Source organism: Heptranchias perlo, chromosome X, assembly GCF_035084215.1.
Source record: "Heptranchias perlo isolate sHepPer1 chromosome X, sHepPer1.hap1, whole genome shotgun sequence".
In the NCBI taxonomy this organism is placed as follows: domain Eukaryota; kingdom Metazoa; phylum Chordata; class Chondrichthyes; order Hexanchiformes; family Hexanchidae; genus Heptranchias; species Heptranchias perlo.
In genome coordinates, this window is record NC_090370.1 from 10,226,575 (window position 1) to 10,248,936 (window position 22,362).

Here is a 22,362-nt window from a genome sequence, read left to right on the forward strand (position 1 = left end):
GGAACCCAAACTGAGCATCGGTGAGCAGGTTATTGGTGAGTAAGTGCCGCTTGATAGCACTGTCGACAACACCTTCCATCACTTTGCTGATGATTGAGAGTAGACTGATGGGGCGGTAATTGGCCGGATTGGATTTGTCCTGCTTTTTGTGGACAGGACATACCTGGGCAATTTTCCACATTGTCGGGTAGATGCCAGTGTTGTAGCTGTACTGAAACAGCTTGGCTAGAGGCGCAGCTAGTTCTGGAGCACAAGTCTTCAGCACTACAGCTGGGATGTTGTCGGGGCCCATAGCCTTTGCTGTATCCAGTGCACTCAGCCGTTTCTTGATATCACGTGGAGTGAATTGAATTGGCCGAAGACTGGCTTCCGTGATGGTGGGGATATCGGGAGGAGGCTGAGATGGATCATCCACTCGGCACTTCTGGCTGAAGATGGTTGCAAACGCTTCAGCCTTGTCTTTTGCACTCACGTGCTGGACTCCGCCATCATTGAGGATGGGGATGTTTGCAGAGCCTCCTCCTCCCGTTAGTTGTTTAATTGTCCACCACCATTCACGACTGGATGTGGCAGGACTGCAGAGCTTTGATCTGATCCGTTAGTTGTGGAATCGCTTAGCTCTGTCTATAGCATGTTGCTTCCGCTGTTTAGCATGCATGTAGTCCTGAGTTGCAGCTTCACCAGGTTGGTACCTCATTTTTAGGTACGCCTGGTGCTGCTCCTGGCATGCTCTTCTACACTCCTCATTGAACCAGGGTTGATCCCCTGGCTTGTTGGTAATGGTAGAGTGAGGAATATGCCGGGCCATGAGGTTACAGATTGTGGTGGAATACAATTCTGCTGCTGCTGATGGCCCACAGCGCCTCATGGATGCCCAGTTTTGAGCTGCTAGATCTGTTCTGAATCTATCCCATTCAGCACGGTGGTAGTGCCACACAACACGTTGGATGGTGTCCTCAGTGCGAAGACGGGACTTCATCTCCACAAGGACTGTGCGGTGGTCACTCCTACCAATACTGTCATGGACAGGTAGATTGGTGAGGACGAGGTCAAGTAAGTTTTTCCCTCGTGTTGGTTCGCTCACCACCTGCCGCAGGCCCAGTCTGGCAGCTATGTCCTTCAGGACTCGGCCAGCTCGGTCAGTAGTGGTGCTACCGAGTCACTCTTGGTGATGAACATTGAAGTCCCCCACCCAGAGTACATTTTGTGCCCTTGCTACCCTCAGTGCTTCCTCCAAGTGGTGTTCAACATGGAGGAGGACTGATTCATCAGCTGAGGGAGGACGGTAGGTGGTAATCAGCAGGAGGTTTCCTTGCCCATGTTTGACCTGATGCCATGAGATTTCATGGGGTCCAGAGTCAATGTTGAGGACTCCCAGGGCCACTCCCTCCTGACTGTATATCACTGTACCGCCACCTCTGGTGGGTCTGTCCTGCCGGTGGGACAGGACATCCCCAGGGATGGTGATGGAAGAGTCTGGGACGTTGGCTGAAAGGTATGATTCTGTGAGTATGGCTATGTCAGGCTGTTGCTTGACTAGTCTGTGGGACAGCTCTCCCAATTTTGGCACAAGTCCCCAGATGTTAGTAAGGAGGACCTTGCAGGGTCGACTGGGCTTGGTGTTTTTTTGCCGTTGTCGTGTCCGGTGCCTAGTGGTCCGATGCCGGGTGGTCCGTCCGGTTTTATTCTTATTCTGACTTTTCGTAGCGAGATTTTACAACTGAGTGGCTTGCTGGGCCATTTCAGAGGGCAATTAAGAATCAACCACATTGCTGTGGGTCTGGAGTCACATATAGGCCAGACCGGGTGAGGGCGGCAGGTTTCCTTCCCTAAAGGACATTAGTGAACCAGATGGGTTTTTACGACAATCCGGTAGTTTCATGGCCACCATTACTGATACTGGTATTTTAATTCCAGATTTTTATTTAATTAATTGAATTTAATTAATTAATTGAATTTAAATTCGCCAGCTGCCGTGGTGGGATTTGAACTCATGACTCTGGATTTTAGTCCAGGCCTCTGGATTACTCGTCCAGTATCATAACCACTATGCTACCGTACCCTGTTGGGTATTGAAACTTTATTCAGGAATAGGAAACCTCCAAAAACAGGTACAAATGCATCAGCAGCCAGAACAAATAATACAGCAACTAACTAGTAACTCCTGTATAATCCCTTTAAATAGCACTGGTGGGGGGGTCCTCCAGGCCATTTAAGACCTGTTCAGCTGAGCATTGGCTGGAGTGTGGAGTTCCAAAAGAGCAGCGGTCCCTTTAAATCAGCGTTGCACACTAATTTACGTCAATCTCCCTACTCTACATTTTGCTGGCGTTCGTTAGGTGCACGTGTGCTAAAGCCTTTACCAAGATGGCGTCCTGCCAGAAGCTTGCGCGTGTATCTTGGACGCTATTTTCGGGGCTTAAATGTCCGCATAGCGCTTACACAATGGGCACTACACGGCCCAATTTCGCCCCCATTGTGTTTCTGAATTCAGGTCATTTTATAGATCAGAAACAGTAGGGATCTTAGTGCCAATCCCTGAGGCATTCCACTAAATACATCTCCTCAGCCTGACATTGCTGCCCTACTACTTGCTGCTACTTTTCCTGCTTCCTTTATTTTCTTTTTGATTCGTTCTGTTTATACCCTTCTCTCTGGGCTAATAAATTTAAATCCTTCTCACTGCTATTTACCCTCTCTGCAAGAACATTGGTGCCAATCTAGATTAGATGAAGGCCATCCCATCTAAACAGCTTCCCCTTGCTTCTGAATGTATCCTAATCTCTTCTACATCATCTGTCTGGCCACACATTGACATATCTAATCTGTGTCTGTCTAACTGGTCCAGTGCATGGCACCAGGACAATCCTAATACCTACAAGGTCTTGCATCTTAATCTGGAGTCAAATTCCTCAAAGTCCCTCAGTAAGACCTCCATCCTACTTTTTCCTGTATAATTGATTCCTGAATGAACCACTGCTTCTGATGGTTTTCTATTCCTTTGCAAAATCTCTCCCACCCACTCTCCTTCCTTCCTCCCTCGCTCTTTTTTTTCCCTCCCATTTCTCCCCCATGCACCCTCCTCCCCAGCCAAAGCAAATGAGATTATGCAAAGGGTATTCCTGGGAGCTGAACTTGCAGCCTTTTTGATGAGTAGTTAACTATGTTGAGCATCTCGAACTCCTGACTTTCCCTCACATTCTTCTCCCAATTATTATCTTAACCAACTTAAGTGACCTTTCTACTGAGATGAAGCCTTTTACTTCGTTGTATTTTTGCAAAGTTTTACTGCGAGTCCAAGAATGACCCTTTAATTTTTTTTTATGTACCTAGTCTGTTTGAAATTACTGACCTTGCTGTGAAAACAGCCCAACCACGTCAGACACTGCAATAATCTGCTGACTGAAAAGATAAAAACACAGCTACTCTCCTCCAAAGCCTAGTGTTGTCTGTGATTGACCACTTTTGCATAGTACAAACTGGCTACTAAGTAATTCTGGGCTCTTTCATAAAAGGAATGATTTATAGTGCCATTAACACAATAGCTCAGTGTTGAGACTGACTTCCAAAGCAAGCATCTCCATAACATTAACAAAGAAATCATTTTACATCAGTAATGGTGACACTTGTTTGAAGATGTAATGGAACAATTGATTCCACTTTTTCCCACAATTCTCTTTGCAAGACTTGGCAGAAGTCCTGTCTTCCCTTAATGGAACTTAATATTGGAGTGTTGCTGTCATGCTGTAATATCCTCTTCACATGTGCAAAGCAAGATACTGTAGGGGGTGGTGGTGTGTGTCAGCTTCACCTCTGACTTCTGAGCGGTTCGAATCGCTCCCACTCCCTGGGTTCTAGACCTTGGACTTATTTGGGGGTTGTGACAAAGTGCAGCAGACAACTGGTTTTGGTGCAAGAAACTTCGATCTTTATTCAAGAGAGAAAATACAACACGAAAATCTTAACACTAATAAAATGGGGAACACTTCAGTACACACAAGGGAAATTACAGTAGAAAGATACCTCACCCCTCCCAATCCCACTTTACAAGTTAAGTTGGACTCTAAAGGACCAGAGATAATGCTCACCAAACGAATCCTTGACAGTAATTCACCCAGAGGTAAGTCAGGAATAGATCGTGGAGTGGAAACTTTGCGGATCTTCAGTTTTCTCCTGAGTTGGTTTTCTTTGGTCGCGGTGGCCCAATATTACCCGGTTGGTTGATAGCAATATTTGGTTGGTTGTTTCGTAAGGCCCTTGTTGCCGCGAGGTGTCTGTTGCTCTGGTTTCTTCTTGTGTGTCGGCCTGCTTCTAGAGCTGCTGACCTTCTCTCTGTTGCCCCCTCGCCTTGTTGAACTGTCTCCTCCCGAGCTGTTGAACAATCCTTTGCACTTGCAGGTCTGGCTGACCGGTTCTCTCACGTAGGGTTCGTTGGTTTCGCTGGAAGCTGCTCTCCTTCCAGAGACAGGCAGAACAAGAGAAGCAGAACACAACAGCCAGAGAGAGAGAGGTTTCGAGTTTCCACTTCTATATCCCTCTCTTACAATGGTCTTCCTCACTTAAAAAAAGCACTTCATGTCTGTTTAAACAGTTCTTACAAAGTCCTTAAGAATCTTTGATGGCTTTTGATGGTCCCTCATCATGTTGCAATTGCTTCTCCCGATGGGTCATTGTTTTAATTCCGATTTTCTGATCACCTGGTACGCAGGCTTCCTATTGTATCCAACGTCCTAGGTGTTGATCGGTTTTGCTTTAAAACAAAGACATGGCCCCACCATGTCTGGAGCAGTTGCCTCTTTCAATGGCCTACTGCCTTTCGAATTAGTGCTGAGTGTTGACCACCTGCTGTAGGTTTTGCATTAAAACAGAGACATGTCTGAAGCAGTAATTCTCCTACATTCCACTGTGTATGTTGTTGATTCGTCTGGTGACCTCTCACCTATCCTTCCATCTTAGGATTTTAGTCAATGGCCAAAGTTTTCCATACTCAGGGAAAAGGTGAATTCCCAGAATTCTTACAGTCACCCCTAAGAGGAAGCGAGTCCTTTAAAGGACGTGGATTCCTCGAAAAGTACTTTTCCCTGGTTGATGCTTCCTGGTGCGGCGCGTATGTGAGTCGGCCTAATATTTCATCACTCTGAAATGGTTAGAACAGAGTCCAAAGTCCTTTTCTTTAGGGTTTTCCTCCGAGTTTTGGGGGATCTGTGAATTTTGAGAATCTTACATACCAACGAATGTTTCGGAAAGCAGTTGGGAAAGATATTCTGTTTCCTGAAGTTAGTATGGAGCTTAGACTTGTTTTTTGTCCTCAATCAGTAGTGGAATTCATCCCACCTCCAGCATACCCACTCCCCCTTCTTACACTGGGATGCAGTTTCACATGCATCAATTACCCTCTGATACCTTATCAGGAGAGCATTCATTGTGTGAAACTAGGTGGTGAGGGTCAGTTGGCTGCTGGACCAGGGGGATATAGCCATCTCAATCCTGTCTTCAATATCCATGTGTGTGTGCTTTCTAGACAAACCTGTCACTTTGTCCTACTTTTACAATTTAGTTTAAAGTCATTTTCCAGTCTTTCCTCATAACCAAGACCTTCAACACTAGAAATGAGCATTATGGCTCGTCTCTGCATTGCTGCTAGCACCTGAATGTCTCCCTTGTGTCTTGGTGACCAGAACTGAACTTATACTCGAGGTGCAGTCTGACTAAAGCACTATGCCTTTTGATCATGACTTCCTCTGACTTGTACTGTACTGTTCTAGCAATATCGTTCAATGTTCTATTGGCTTTGTTGATTGCTGCTCTGCGCTGATTGAACATGTTGAGTGTCTACTAAGACTTCTAGGTCTGTTTCAACTTCATCCTTGCCTATTTCAACACCATTCATGAACCCTATCAGTGTAATCCATTTTTCCTTCCTAAGTGCTCTACTTCACACTTGTCCATTGTTACGCCCACTTACGTATTTTGTCCAACTCATTTTTGTAGTTTCTGAGCTGCCTCCTCCAATTCCACTGCCCCTTTTAATTTGGTATCATCAGCAAATTTGATCAATTTGCGCTGAATTTCTGAATCAGAGTCATTGATATGAATTAGAAACCGTAGTGGTCCCAACACCAAAATCTGGGCACCCCACTCAGAACCTCCACACCTTGACATAACTCCTCTAACAAATACCCGATGTTTTATACCTTTAGCCAGTTTCTTATTCATTCCCAAGATTTACCCTGGATCCCCACAGCTTTGAACGTAACTAATATCCTTGTGTGGAATTTTGTCCAATGCTGTTTGAAAATCTAGGCACACAACATCATGGGGCTTTCCACTGTCCACTTGGTTTGTCACTTGCTCAAAGAAGTCAAGGAGGTTAGTACGGCATGATCATTGCCTTCTGAATCCATGTTGACTGCAAGTTTTCTCCTGATAATGAATTCCACTATTTTACGTGGAATTGAAGTAAGATTAATGGGCTTGATTTTCAAAGTAAAAAACAGTTGGGTTGGGGGCGGCGGGGGCATTGAAAATTGCCACCATTTCAGACCCTCCTCCAACCCGCCCATTTCTGGTTTTCATGGGGGCGGGACAAGAGGCAGGCGGCCAACCCACTCCCAGGAGGCGGGGCAGGCCTTAAAACTTTTCAAGGAGGCTTCAGGCCTCCATTTTAAACTAATTTCCCATTTCAACCCCGGGGGGGCTGGGATTCCCTGGCCTTCTGTTTTACGCCTCGTGGAAGGAGGCAAAAAGGCCCGAGACTGCAGGTAAGGGCCTAGAAAAGCACAGCTTGTGGGCCCGGAGGAGTAGGAGTGCTTCCCCCAGGCCCAACAAGCCTATCTGCACCAACCCCCTCACCCCCTGATCGCGAACCCCTGACCCCAACCCTCCCCCGATCCTCCGACCCTCCCCTTCAACGATCGCTCACCCCCCGCCCCGCGATGACACCTGATCCCCCCCCCCCCCCCCGTGACTGATCCCCGATCCCATCCCCCATGACTCACGACCCTTGTGCCCACCTGTGCTCCTTGCCCACTCATGCCTCCCCCCATATCCATACAAACAAAGACTTACCTGCAGACTTATCTGATGACGTACTCTCCCGTCCAACTGAGACCAGCCTGTCAATCAACCGGTCAGTTGGACGGGAAACCAACAAAAAAAAAGACGTCCTTACGTCAAAATTGTAGGGACGTCTGGGAAACCCGTACTAATGGGTCCTCAAATTGACCCCCCTGCCCCCTTCCTGGCTCAGTTTGAAAATTGAGCCCAATGAGTCTGTAGTTGCCTGTGTCTTTTTGTCACCTTTTTTGAATATGGGCACCACGTTAGCCTGTTTCAAATCTACTGGTACCTCCCCAGTGTCCAGTGACTCCCTCTTAATGATTTTCAGTGTGTCTCAAATCCATTCCCTGGGCTCCCTTGGCACCCAGACAAATACCACCTAGCCCTGGGCTTTGGAGCCTTTTTTAATGTTGCAAATTGGTAGCATTATGTACGGTGATTGATAAACAGCCAATAAAATATTCTTTCAGCAAACGTATTGGCAAATTTTGAAAACTGGCCATGTGGATGATTATTTAGAGATTTATGATGCAAGTTTTTTTTATTCATTCATGGGATGTGAGCATCGCTGGCAAGGCCAGCATTTATTGCCCATCCCTAATTGCCCTTGAGCAGGTGGTGGTGAGCCGCCTTCTTGAACCACTGCAGTCCAAAGCTTTTTGTTTACGTATAAACTATCGAATCTGGTGGAAGTCAGAGTTTCTGACAATCGTCATTAAAATGTAGAACACCCTCACATCAGTTCATATGCCTTCCAGCTTCCCCTTTGCTGCCTAAGTTCACTCAAGTCAAGTTCACAAGCTGACATTGTTAAGAAGTGGCTGCCTCTAGCACTGAACTAATCACGTCCCAAGGTACAACCTCCTGCTGATTTGAGTCAGGGCCGATGCCACCGCTTCAGGGTTTCTAAGATAGTAACCCTGGAAAATAAGTGACGCGGTTCTTAAATTTTCACTTGTATTAGAAGTATTTTAATATTTTGCCTTGCAATGCAGAAATCCAAAATAATTTTACTCGGCACCTTCCTAAGATAAAATTGAGGAAGCGGTACCCAAAGGAGAGAAAAGTAATTTAAAAATTGAAGCAGAACCATAAAAGTGCATATTTACACAATTTGCAAGAAGGTTAAGTGCAGAATATTTGTCAGCACACACAGCAATCGGTGAAGTGAATTTGGGAAACTGATACCAATGTACCAATCATAAATGCTAGCAAAAATGCTCTGCTTAGATCAGTGTTCTACTTTTCTCTCCTAATTTCTCCCCTTCTCTCCTGAAAGTACTGACTCATGCTGGGGCACAGTTCCCCATGCACGTATCATTCCTCACACAAGAGCCTTGGCAGTGAGTGCTGGCAGGCTGTTTGACTATGAGGGACATCACAGCCGAAAAGTATGACCTGTATAATTGTACACAGACTACAGTTGAAGCCTGTTAATTGGAATGACGTTTTGTCAGCTGTTTCTTATTGAGCAGAGCCATCAGTGCTGATTTGTTGGTTGAATTTAATTCTGGAGGTGGACTGTTTGTTGCTTGATTTGAATTGTTATTAACCGTTTAATCCTCAAATGGATTTTTCAGCCTTCTCCAAATCCAGCACAAGCTGATGTCCCCTGTACACTACAGAACCACTGCACATCAAATGGAAGTGATTCTGTAATATGCGGGTGCTGCGGAATATACATTATATCCCTCAGAAATCACTGTACTCCTCCAATTCTGGCCTCTTGCGCATCGCCAATTTTAATCACCCCACCATTGGTGGCCGTGCCTTCAGCTGCCTAGGCCCTAAACTCTAGAATTCCCTCCCTAAACCTCTCCGCCTCTCTAACTCTCTCTCTTCCTTTAAGACGCTCCTTAAAACCTACCTCTTTGACCAAGCTTTTGGTCACCTGTCCTAATATCTCCTTATCTAGCTCAGTGTCAAATTGTGTTTGATAATCACTCCTGTGAAGCACCTTGGGATGTTTTACTATGTTAAAGACACTATATAAATGCAAGTTGTTATTTACATGGTGGGGTGGATTCTGCAACAACACAGAAACAGCTGTGCATGCACAATCATGGTTTTTATTTTCAGCAGTTGCGCCTTCTCCTCAATACCTGTACAGCCCAACAATGTGAAAACTGCAGTACTCAGCCTGTATAGACAAGCTGAGTGCTTGGCCTGTTTGCAGCCAGGCAAGATGGTGTCTTGTGCCAGCAGCAGCAGCTGTTTGCATCTGCTGCCAGAGGCACTCATGTTTCTGGAGGAGCCAGCACATACCACCTGTTGAGGGGGTACTTTGCTTCTCACGCAGCAGAAGTGCCACCCCTTTTATCTAACAGCATTCGCTCCAATTTTGGCATTGGCGGTGACTCTAAAGAAGGTTTGAGGCTGCCAATCTTGGAACACAGAAATCAGATGAGCATATTTACAGTCAGGGTTCCTGCTGTTAAACATTGATGGCAATATATATTTAAACCCAGTGCCAGACCCCATTGGCACCATTGAAAGAACCTTATGTAAAGGAATGTCCTGACTGGGTGCACTTAGTTGTAACGCAAGGGGAAATAAAATGGGAATAGTGACCAGTTTAGGTGAGAATTTAATTTGGTTTGGGGTGGGGTCCTATTACCTGGAGCAGATTTTTTTTTAAAAAAATTTCTGGGATGTGGGTGACATTGGAAAGGTTGCATTTATTGCCCTTCCCTAGTTGCCCTGAGAAGATGGTGGTGAGCCTTTCCCTTAAACTGCTGCAGTCCTTTCGTGATGATGCTCCCATGATGGTGTTAGGTAAGGAATTCTAGGGTAGTGACTCAGCGATGATGAAGTCAAAGCAATATATGTCCAAGTCAGGATGGTGTGTGACTTAGAGGAGAACTTAGAGGGGTTGGTGTTCCCATAACATTGCTGCCCCTGTTTGTCATAATGGTAGATGCCACAGGGAAAGGAGGTGCTGTTAAAGAATGCAATGATTGCATGAGCATGGACATTTAAAAAAGAGCAGTGCAGATACTCTAATAGATAACAAAAAATTCAAACAGTTTGGCAAGACAAATACTGCATTACAATTGTTGGAAAATTGTTCATAACATCACATTTTGCCATTTACTTGGCTGCATAAGTAACCAGCCATTTTTCACCTCTGCAAACATGCCGATTGATATGTTGCTGTCTCCCTTTCAGAGTGGCACAGGCCTATGTGAATCAGAGGAAACTGGATAATGAAGTAAAAACTCTGCAGATCCAGGCAGCCCAGTTTGCCAAACAGACCCAGCAGTGGCTTGGTATGGTGGACAACTTCAACCAGGCACTAAAGGTAAATTGTAGCAGTGGAAGGCCCTGATGTACAGTGAAATATCCCAAAACTTGTTAATCACCTTGACTGTTTTTAAACACTCTTTTAAAACTTAACATTTTGCAGAATGCTTTTTGTCACATTAATTGCATGTGATGATTTGGAACAAAAAATGATTTTCGTTTATATAGCGCCTTATCATGTCCTTAGGATGTCCCAAAGTGCTTCACAGCCAGTGAATTTCTCCTGAAATGCCATTATTGTTGTTATGTAGGTAAAAGTGGCAGTAAATTTGCACACAGCAAGATCCCATTAACAGCAATGAGATGCATGTTCAGTTAATCTGTTTGTGGTATTGGGTGAGGGAGGAATGTTGACCAGGACACTAGGACAATTCCCTGTTCTTCTTTGAGTAGTGCCGTGGGATCTCTTATCTCCGCCTGAGCAATTAGCTGGGACCTTGGTTCAATGTCTTATCCAAAAGGTGGCACCTCCGACAGTGCAGCACTCCCTCAGTATTGCACTGGGGTGTCGGCCTAGATTATGTGCTCAAGTCCTGGAGAGGAGCTTGAACCCACAACCTTCTGACTTGGGTGAGAGTGCTAATACTTTGATCCACAACTAACTGTTTCTACTACCTCGGTGCCCAGTGCTGCCCAAGCATGTACGTGATTGCTAACACTCTGGATGGATGCTTTGGTGTATGATATCAGTGTGCGACCCGAAAAGTACTATGTGAACACAGTGTACCATGATTGAACCTGATGTTGGGGGAGTTGTCTCAATTTACACATTTGGCTTTTAATTGTGGGAACATGGTATTAAATATATCTGATTTCTGGCACATTGCCAAACCAACTTTGACTATATTCACTCAGGAAATGTTAAACCTTGAAATAATGAGCTACTATATCTTTCCAACAGCAGAAGACTATTGCTGCTTCAGTCTGAAACAACATAATCACTTAATTACCCCCAGTTAATGACTATCTTCACTGATGTCCCATGTCAGAGAGATGAATGTCCATCGGTAGAGATATACGGTAGTCAGCAACTTGGAATGCTTTGTCTGTGGTGGACTGAATATTCTGGTGGGTGGCATATTCACTGCTCTTTCCTTCCTTGCCCCTCAATAATGGTTTTACTGGATGGCAGTGAGATCTGCCAGGTAAATCTATTCTCTTGATACTACCCACATTGCTGGTAATGGGCAGAATGGTTCCCCTTCCCCAATTCAGATAGACTTTTTGTCAAATGACACGAACAAAGCACAGTTTAATACTTAAAATGAAAAAGTTCCTCTTGTTGGGGATTTGGTTGGGCAGGAAGAAGGTATTCTTTTCATTTTAATATTGTATACAAGTCATCTGATGCATTGCAACATGACGTATAACACTCCATTGTGTGTTCTGGCTATCTCAGAAGTAGATCATGACCTCTCATCGCAAATGCTCCACTGTAGTGGGACAACACAAATATGCTGTTTGCCTCAGACCAACAGCCCACACCTGTGGTTGTTAAGGTGATCAATCTCCAATTGAGAGGCCTGGCTAACTATAGATGCTATAATTATTTTCAGCTCCCCAGCTGCTGTTCAAGCAACTGAATAAACCGCCTTTACCTTCTGTGTAGAGCTTTTGAAGCTGCTCAGCCCTTGCTCAATAATCGCATTTCAGGAGGGCTGCTCTTTTGTGGAAAATATAGTTCGATACATCATTAGGTTTTGATATTTACTTTGGAATCTTCATTTTCCCAACATGCTGTCCTAACTTGAGTGATCAAATATTTCTAAGATTCCACTCTGCCGATCATAGTGATTTTCTAAGTTAGATTGTTCAGGATGATGTGGCTTCAGTAAGCCATCACCTACCAGAATACTGCAAATCTGCAACCAAAAAGCCAGCATTGACATCCCCTTTGAAAGTCATTTTTAATGTGAATGAAATTCCTTGCAGATTGTAAACCATTTTCTGCATTATTTGTAAATCATGTATCCAGCATTGAGACACTTTAAAAAGGACAAATTAGAATTCACTAGATTCTGGAAAGGTCCCAGCGGATTGGAAAACCGCAAACGTAACACCCCTATTCAAGAAGGGAGTGAGATAGAGAGCAGGTAATTATAGACCAGTTAGCCTAACATCTGTCATTGGGAAAATGCTAGAATCCATTATTAAGGAAGTAGTAGCAGGATATTTGGAGACTCATAATATAATCAAGGAGAGTTTATGAAGGGGAAATGATGTCTGACAAATTTATTAGAGTTCTTTGAGGAAGTAACGGGCAGGGTGGATAAAGGGGAACCAATGGATGCAGTACATTTGGATTTCCAAAAGGCATTCGATAAGGTGCCACATAAAAGATTACTGCACAAGATAAGAGCTCGTGGTGTTGGGGGTAATATACTGGCATGGATAGAGGATTGGCTAACTAACAGAAAACAAAGAGTTGGGATAAAAGGGTCATTTTCAAAATGGCAATCTGTAACTAGTGGGGTGCCGCAGGGATCAGTGCTGGGGCCTCAACTATTTACAATATATATCAATGACTTGGATGAAGGAACAGATTGTCTTGTGGCCAAATTTGCTGATGATACAAAGATAGGTGGAAAAGCAAGTTGCGATGAGGACACAAAGGGCCCGATTTTACCAGGGGTGCGGGTTCCCGGCGGATGGGCAAGCGGGCACGTTGGTAACGTGCCCGGTGAAATTAGTGGGTTTCCCGCGCGATCGCAGCAGGCAAACCACTAATTGGATTCACTTACCTGCTCCTCCGGGTTCCCCGCTGCTGATCAGCGCGTCGGACAGGCTGCGCATGCGCAGTAAGATCTGTCAGCTGGAGGCGCTCTGTTTAAAGGGGCAGTCCTCCACTGACAGATGCTGCAACAAATAGCAAAAATTACAGCATGGAGCAGCCCAGGGGGTAGGCTGCTCCCAGTTTAATGATGCCTCACCCCAGGTATCAATACATGGGGTGAGGAGGAGGGGGAGGACAGAGATCTTCCACCCGGCGGGCGGGAGGAAGCGGCCTGCCTGCGCCACCAGGAAGGCCTGGCTCGAGGTGGCAGAGGGGGTCACCTGCGCCACCAACATATCGCCCACCTGCACACAGTGCAGGAGGCGGTCCAATGACCTCAGTAGGTCAGCCAAAGTGAGTACACGTAGTCTTTCCCCTACACTCCGTCTGCCACATCACTGCCCCCACCCCACATCTCCTTCGGCACTGCCAACACTACTCTGTCACATCACCCCTCATAACCACTCAAACCCCATCCTCATCTTACCTCCACCTACTCACCTCGCCAGTACTCACCCCACCACTACCACGCAACCCAATCCTCATACAATCTCATGGCTCTATCCCATACTCACCCTCTCGTGCATCTCTCTCACGGCCAGCCTCACTCAACCTGCCACCACCTGTGCTGCAGCCACAGGGCATGCATCACATATGTGCAGCAGGCAGCGTAAGGCAAACGTGTCGTGAGCATGAAGGGGATGCACAAGGGTGTTTGAGGGTTTGTCATGGGTGTTACTTATATTGAATTTCAGAACAACTCACATCACACATTATATTGGCACCACTACTGCCATGTCTTCGCCAATCCTGTCTGGTTTGTGCAATAATGCCCGCTCCTGGGTATCACTATGAGGACGCACCACTGATGCCACCCATTGTGTCACTGCAGAGTGGGTGTAGGTGTATTTGCAGGGCTCTTCTGCGCAGACGACTGAGAGACATCGGCGATGTCCCCGGTTGCACCCTGGAACGCTGTGGAGGAGAAGTTCGGGAGGGCAGTGGTGACTTTGACAGCGACAGGTAGGAAGATGATGCACGGGCCAGCCAGGAGCAGTTCAGCATGAAAGAGGCTGCAGATGTCCACGGCTACATGTCGAGTGACTGTGAGCCTCCGTGTGCACTGCTGCTCAGAGAGGTCCAGGAGGCTGAGCCTCGGTCTGTGGACCCTGTGGCGAGGGTAGTGCCCTCTGCGACGCATCTCTCTCTGCGGTAGCCCTCCCTCCTGCTGTACAGGTGGATGTGTCACAGCACTCTGTTGTGGAGCTCCACGAGTCAGAGGCGGACGGCGTGGATGGTGAGGCTGGTGATGCCGTTCGCCCTCCGAGGATGTCAAGGCAGCCCCCATCTGGCAGCCGTAGGTCTGAGGGGTTGTGCACGGTAGAGAAGTGTGTCCTCGCACAGGGGTTGCGGTTCCACGCCGGTGAATCTTCTTGCTTGGAGGAGGGTGGTGGAGGGCAGGCGTCGCCCAATGTTACGGAGTGTCCTCCTGCGTTGGTGAAGGGTCTCCCCCCCCACCTGTGGAATGCACCTTGGCAGCTGCCACAGGCTGCTGGCTGCAACACGTCCGTTTGGAGTGAGAGTGTTTCCCCCAGTATGGGAAACAGTCTCAGTTCAAGGTAAAATCCCACACTTCCTAATAAAACAGCTCAGTCAGGTCAGTTAATGACCTGAAATAGCTAAATAAATACTCTCAAGTGGAACCCCGCTGGCTTTAATTGTCTGCGGGATTCCCACCAGCGGGGGCTGCGCGCGCACGCCGGCGCGTCAGCGTGGAACCCGGAAGTGGGCGGGATCCGGTCGGGGTCCTCCATTTCGCGATTTTCGAGGCCCCCCCGGCCGAGAACGCACCCGAGAGCGGGTGCTAAAATCGGGCCCAAAGTGTCTGCAAAGGGATATTGACAGGTTAAGTGAATGGGCAAAAATTTGGCAGATGGAATATAATGTGGGAAAATGTGAAGTCATCCACTTTGGGAGGAAAAATAAAAAAGCAAAATATTATTTGAATGGAGAAATACTACAAAATGCTGTGGTAAAGAGGGATCTGGGTGTCCTCATACATGAAACACAAAGTCAACATACAGGTGCAGCAGGTAATCCGGAAGGCAAATGGAATATTGGCCTTTATTTCTAGGGGGATGGAGTATAAAAGTAGGGAAGTCATGCTACAATCGTACAGGATGCTGGTGAGACCACACCTGGAGTACTGCATACAGTTCTAGTGCCCTTATTTAAGGAAGGACATACTTGCATTGGAGGCAGTTCAGAGAAGGTTCACTAGGTTGATTCCGGGTATGGAAGGGTTGTCTTATGAGGAAAGATTGAACAGGTTGGGTCTATACTCATTGGAGTTTAGAAGAATGAGAGGCGATCTTATTGAAACATACAAGATTCTGAGGGGACTCGATAGGGTAGATGCTGGGAGGATGTTACCCCTCATGGGGGAATCTAAAACTAGGGGGCATAGTCTCAGAATAAGGGGTCGCCCGTTTAAGACGGAAATGAGGAGGAATTTCTTCTCCCAGAGGGTCGTGAATCTTTGGAATTCTTTACCCCAAAAAGCTGTGGAGGCTGAGTCATTGAATACATTCAAGGCTGAGTTAGACAAATTTTTGATCAGCAAGGGAGTCAAAGGATATGGGGAAAGGGCGGGAAAGTGGAGTTGAGGTAAAAATCAGATCAGCCATGATCTCATTGAATGGCCTACTCCTGCTCCTATCTCTTATGGTCTTATAACGATAAATGAAGTCACAATATTTTAGGCAAAAACTGGGATTAATAACATTAACTGTTTGATCACTCTGTACTATTTCTGCACTATATTTAAGTAAAAAAAAACTCATGATACTGTGAATTCAGAAAAATGCTGTAGTTACCTATTTCTTTGCATTTTATAATGTTCATCACTTCGAAACTTACAGGACACTTTTTTGCAGCTATTTTGTGATTTGCCTCAATGGCTCAGTTGGCAAATGTGCTGCATGATGTATTCATGAGCAGTACAAGCAAGGAAGCTCTGGGATGTTGGGATACTTCCTATGATTAAACATTCTGTTGACACTAACTGTCGAGGCTCACACTTAAGGATAGCCACTTGGTTGATGTAGGGGGTGGTCTGGAACTCTTGAACTATACCCCAGCATGGGTCAATCAGTGCTTCAGGAGTGAAGGGCAGAATACTAGATTGAGAAAAGATAAAACTTTTTCAGTTAGTAGCATTGAATTAATGCAGCGCTGAGCACCATCTACTGGCTTGTGGAGAGAAATAAAAACAATGATACCATGATCCTGGCAAATCCAGTTTTGACTATAGCCATCTTATATTGCTAGTTTTAAAGAGGCACTGCTGTCATGGAGAAGTGTTTGTTCAGGGAGGGAGAAGCGCCAGGTGTCATTTTTTAATCACAATAATGTAATGTGCAAGTTGTACAAGCACGTGTTTTTGACATGATCTATATCATTACATTCTGTTTCACAAACCGTAATGCTCCACAGATCTGTAGTTATCCTTAAATGCTCAATTCTGTTCCTAACCAGACATACATCCAGCTATTTCTCAAAGTTACATGTGCCCCATGGAATTCGAATAACAAAACAATTGCCTAAAACCAGGGCCTTTTCTAAAGAAAACTGGAATTCAGTTCTTCCACAAGCAATCTGTAGCTATGATCTATTACCAAGTTTTGTTATTGGGGCTATCTTTAGAACAGAGCCTTAAGGCCTGGGTGTCAGAGTGAAAAAAAGTAATGAACTTGCATTTAGAGAGCACCTTTCGTGTCCCGAAACACTTAACAGCCAATTAATTACTTTTGAAGTGCAGTTAATGTTATTATGTAGGGAAACGCAGCAGCCAAATTGCGCACAGCGAGGTCCCACAAACAGCAAAGAGATAAATAAGCAGTTAATCTACTTTTGGTGGTGTTGGTTATGGTATAAATGTTGGCCAGGACACTGGGAGAACTCCTTGCTTTTCTATTGGTGCCCTGGGATCTTTTTACAGGAGATCAGGTTTCAGTTTAAAGTCTCATCCGAAAGACGACATCTCCGACAGTGCAGCACTCCCTCAGTACCGCACTGGAGCGTCAGCCTGGATTATGTGCTGAAGTCTCTGGAGTAGGTCTTGAACCCACAACCTTCTGACTTCAAAGGGTCAATTTTAACTGGTGGCAGTGCGGAGCAGGAGAGAAACCCCCAGGGGGAGTTCAGCATGAGACCCGGGCCATTTTAACTCCCAGGCCTCATTTATATAATCCAAGATGGTCTCCACCCGAAACCGGCAGGAGTGGCGTCAGAACTGGTGGACGGGAGCAATAATTCAGTCGGGTGTCCGAGAATGCCAGGGATCCAAGTGAACGGTCACTGCAACAAAATTAACGCTGGGCAGGAGCTTTGGAAGTCAGTGCCGGCACTGGGAGGGAGAGGCAAGGCCGGGGATGGGGAGACCGAAGGATTCCTTGCGGGGCCTGAGGGGGGGAGGAGGAGCACGCCTTCTCCTCCTGGTCTACAAGAATTCCATGGAAAAGAGATTTTTGTGAACTTACCTTCACTTCTTCTGGCCACCCTATGACTCCTGTTGTGGTTCTGCTGTCGGGGTGAGCCCTATGTGGACCTCCTGAATCCAGAAGTTAAAATGACATTGCAGCACCAATGATGTCATTGGGCTGCGATTTTCCGATTTTAAACTAGGTTCCTGCCTGTTGTTCTAAATTGGATAGCCCGGTGGTGGAGGATAGAATACTAGAGCCTGGTCTTCAGTTACTTCCAAGCCTTTATTCACAGAGATCCACATTACACCCACACCCTCGATGAGCTCTCTTATAAATGGATACAAGCGAGTTCCCAATTGATACACACCACCTGAATACAATTAACACTAATTGCTATAAGTTGCATGGCTACAATTAACACCTGCCCCCTGGAGATGGAGCACGTGGTGTCTGCCGGTACGCTTGAGGCTTTCCACGACCAGTGGGCACCGCAGGGGCTGGAGTGCATCCTGGATCAATACAATAACATTATTATTTGTCTCTTATTTGGTTTTTGATTTGTTTTAATAAAACACACCCTAACACAAAAAAAAATTAACACCTGCCAGGGTCGGGCGTCCCTCCCTTGCCTGAGTTAAGGTAAGTAAAGATGGTGGGGGTGGGGGGGGACGCGGGAACACGTCAAGAACACAACGTGAGATGCCTTCTGTACCATCTTAATCCGCTGCCTTATCTGTTCCTGCTGGGGAGGCGAGAATGTTACCGCTGACACGTCTAGGTCTGTGATCCTGACTGAATTCAGCTCCACAGATGAGCTGGAGGTCTCTTGTATCTGATAGATGGCCAGGCCTTTGCATCTGTTTTTCCCTCTTTTTCAGAAGGCACTGGGGTACAATTCCAAAGGGGCAGATGGCCCTCCGATACTTCATCCAACTGTCCAGTTCTTCTTGCGTGAGCATAGACAGCAAGTGTTAGTAGATTATTCTCCGTGTGGGGCATCACAGTGGAGCTCAGCCCTGTCCACATACACAAGCGAGCACAAATCTTGTCCTTGAATCTTCAATTGGCACGATAACAGCAATAAAAGGAGTACAAAATACCATGTCCATTGACAACCCAGTCGGGGGTTTTGATCCACTTGGTGAGCTGTGATTTTTTTTTTTAAATCCTTTTACGCCCTGGCTAACTGCTTCCTTAATCTAACAACTGCATAGTGTAGCCATGTGACTGCCAGCTAAATAGCACAAAACCTGATACACTGATACCTGATACACCCTAGCCCATAAGGTTTTTCTATACTAGATGTTCTTTCAAACACACCCTACCACAGTATAAATTGGATACAAGGAGCCAGTGCACCAATTTCCTGTTATTGTCAGGTTTGACTGTAGTCTTAAGGTTTTAGATTGATTCACCACTACATCTCGACTTTAATATTCTGTACCTCTCGAGGGCCTTTAGCCAGTGAACATTCATAAAGATGTGGTGGAACTGCCTATTGATCAGGTGGAACTGCCTATTGAGCAGCAAAGCACAGTCCAAAAGGCTAGCGGGATGCAGATGCAATCCTCACTTTGCTTAATCGCCCAATCCAACCTCATTATGTGCGGAATCAAGCTCAGACATCTCTATGTAAGAGGCGTAGAAAATCAGAGGGAGGGCCATCACTCTGGCATAGCTCAAAAAGTGCACTGGCAGAGGTCTGGAAGCAGGTCACCCACCCATCTGATTTCTCTGTCACAGAAGGTGGGCAGTGGGGAAGAAAAAAATCAACATCATTCAAAAAGAAAAAGACTAATTCTCACCTGCACCATTTACTGTTGGCATACTGTGTGCAGTTTTGGGTTTTACACTAAAGGAAGGATGTTGAGGCAATAAAGAGGGTACAGCGCAGATTCACTGGGATGCTGCCTGGTAAAAGGAAATACAAATACAAAGAAAGACTTGAAAAATTGGGACATTACTTGCTAGAACAGAGGAGAGAACAGGGTAATTTGATAGAGGTGTTCAAAATTATGAAGGGATGGGACAGAGTGGATAGAAACAGACTGTTTCCAGTGGTTGAGGGGTCTAGAACGAGGGGACTTAGATATAAAAGACAGGATAAACTGTTTTACAGAGAGGGTTGTGAGGCAGTGGAATTCACAACCAGAGTTAGTGGTTCAAGCAGAGACCAGTCCCAACATTTAATAGGTTAGATAGCTGGTTGAAAAAAGGGAATAAAGTGATATGCGAACAGGGTGGGCACATGGGATTAGGACTACTGATCGAGTGGAGGATAAACACCAACATGGACTAGTTGGGTCGAATGGCCTGTTTCCTTTTTCCAATTCTTATGGAATAAGCTCTCCAGTGGCCTAGAGGGTAGAGACACTATCTGCTATAATGTTAAGCCAGACAGACTGGAATGTCCCAGATTTGATTCCCAGTCTGTGCAGAGTTAGCTGAACTCAGCCCAGGCATTAGTTGGGGATGCTACATTCAGCCTCAGTGCCCCAGGCTAGGGAGCAGAAAATCAGCCAGAATTGCTGCTCTTAATTGCTTTCAAGTGACCCCTGCTGGAAAGCTCGAGTGTGAGGAGGATTGGGCTTGGCTACGATACCTCCTATTGTCAAATATCTTGCCAAAATTAACTGTCCTGGCTCACACAGCAAGAACGGCCACCTGAGTGAAATGTCAGCTTTGGTCAGTAGTAGCACTCTCACCTCTGAGTCAGAAGGTTGTGGGTTCAAAGCCCCACTCCAGGGAGCACGTAATCTAGGCCACCAAACCAGTGCAGTACTGAAGGAGTGCTGCACCGTCGGAGGTGCCATCTTTCAGATGAGACATTAAACCGAAGCCCCGTCTGCCCTCTCAGGTGGACATAAAAGATCCCATGGCATTATTTCGAAGAAGAGCAGGCGAGTTCTCCCTGGTGTCCTGGCCAACATTTATCCCTCAACCAATATTACCAAAACAGATATGTCAGTTGTTTGTTGGACTTTGCTGTGCGCAAATTGGCTGCTGCATTTGCTGACATAACAAAAGTAATTAATTGGCTGTGGAGTACTTTGGGACATCCTGAAGATGTGAAAGGAGCTACATAAATGCAAGTTCTTTCCTTTCTTACTGGAAGGCTGGTATCTGTGGAAGATGGGAAAAAACTGGCTGCAAAAATATTTCCTTTTAGAGAACCATAGATGACAGCTGATTGAAGTTCCATCAAGATAAAACTGAATTGGGTTATGTAAGGATAAAGGATAAAAGGGTAAAAAAACAGGGACTTGAGCAGCAAAGAGATGCAAGTGGATGTTGATTTTGTCTGATCTTACTGAATAGTTGTTATCCCTCCAGGAAATTGGTGATGTGGAGAATTGGGCGAGAAGTATTGAGATGGACATGAGGACTATTGCCACTGCCCTAGAGTACGTCTATAAAGGGCAGCTGCAACCTGCAACATGATGCATCAAATGTGGATCTGAGAAATGGGCATTTTGTGAGGAAGAAGTCTTCACAGTTAAAAGCTGACATTCTAACCACAAGCTATGCAAAGGAGGATTTCCAACAGGAAGATTGCAGTAAGGCCTAAATGCCCTTCCTGATTCTTACTAAGATGAGGACTATGATATATTATCCACCCACTGTGATGACTGTTAACTACGATAGTCTAAGAATGAATGCAGATATCTGAGACTTGATGAATTTGCTTTTGTTTTCCCAGGTGTAATAGTCAAAAAAGAATAATGTGCAAATGTTAAGATCTTGAATAAAATATGTGCAGGGCTATTTCATGTTTTACTGCTAAAATAATTTGTACCTGTCTCTGGTTGCTGGGAGCAAACTTTGGGTTTTAAAAAAAGCACTCTAGAGAGAGCATTAGTGGTAGAAATATTCAGTGGAACACTGCCCTGTTGAAAACAAAATTATTACATTTTGATTCGTTCCCCCACAAACCCGATCCTCTGTGCCAAACAATTTGCATCACATGCTGCTGTACTGTGTAATACTGCACTTATATTTATTTTGCCAATTAAAGGACATTGTTGCATCTCCTTCCTGCAGTTTATTGTCAGTGGCATGATGTCAATTGCCAGTCTGCAGCTATTGCTTCTCCCTCTTGCAGTGTGTTGTCATTCGGGTGACCTTCCTTGCCAGTCTTTGCATTGTAGCTGTTGCTTCGCTGTTCTGCAGTGTATTGTCAGGCAAATAACTTCATTTGCCAGTCTTTGCTCTGGTTGCTGCTTCTTCCTGTTCTTGCTGGGATGGACCTCATTTGCTTGCTTGTGCTCTGTAGCTGCATTCTGACATGACACAGAATTTGCGATCCTAAATAAAGCAAAAGCTTTTTTTGTTTCAATGAGCCAAAATTCTGTGCGAAAGTATGACACTGTCCCACCCAGAAGCAAAAGTGTTTATCAGCATACTGATCTTGTTTATAAATGAATCATTAAAAAATAACCTGTCTGTGTGCACATTTAATAAAGTAAGAAGATAAATACCCCTTTGATTCAAATGAATTAACTATTTGCTGATTGTGTTGCACTATATTTGCATTTTTTCCCCATCAACCCTGATGTGCATGCAGTGTGGCTGGGAATGATCATGTGATCAGTACAAGTATGCTGTCCTTTCACCTTTTGGGACTGGGTTAAGTCTAGCCCAGGATGAAAGCCGTCTCTCTCTGCTGGCTGTAAGGATCCTTCGTGAAATGATTTTGAGCAGTCTCGACCCAGTTCCTTCTAAGCATAAGGCTACAATATA

At 45.5% G+C, this 22,362-nt stretch overlaps 1 protein-coding gene across 1 annotated transcript in view; it reads left to right on the plus strand.

Moving 5' to 3' along the window:
* The window catches only part of bloc1s1 (biogenesis of lysosomal organelles complex-1, subunit 1), a 91,890-nt gene extending 69,789 nt beyond the window's left edge, over positions 1–22,101 (plus strand). Inside the window, exons 3-4 of the mRNA XM_067976695.1 lie at positions 10,228–10,360; positions 20,956–22,101. Of these exons, the coding sequence (XP_067832796.1) occupies positions 10,228–10,360; positions 20,956–21,063 (241 nt within the window). The 3' untranslated portion in view covers positions 21,064–22,101. The remainder of the gene's footprint in view (positions 1–10,227; positions 10,361–20,955) is intronic.
* Positions 22,102–22,362: the final 261 nt, after the last annotated feature.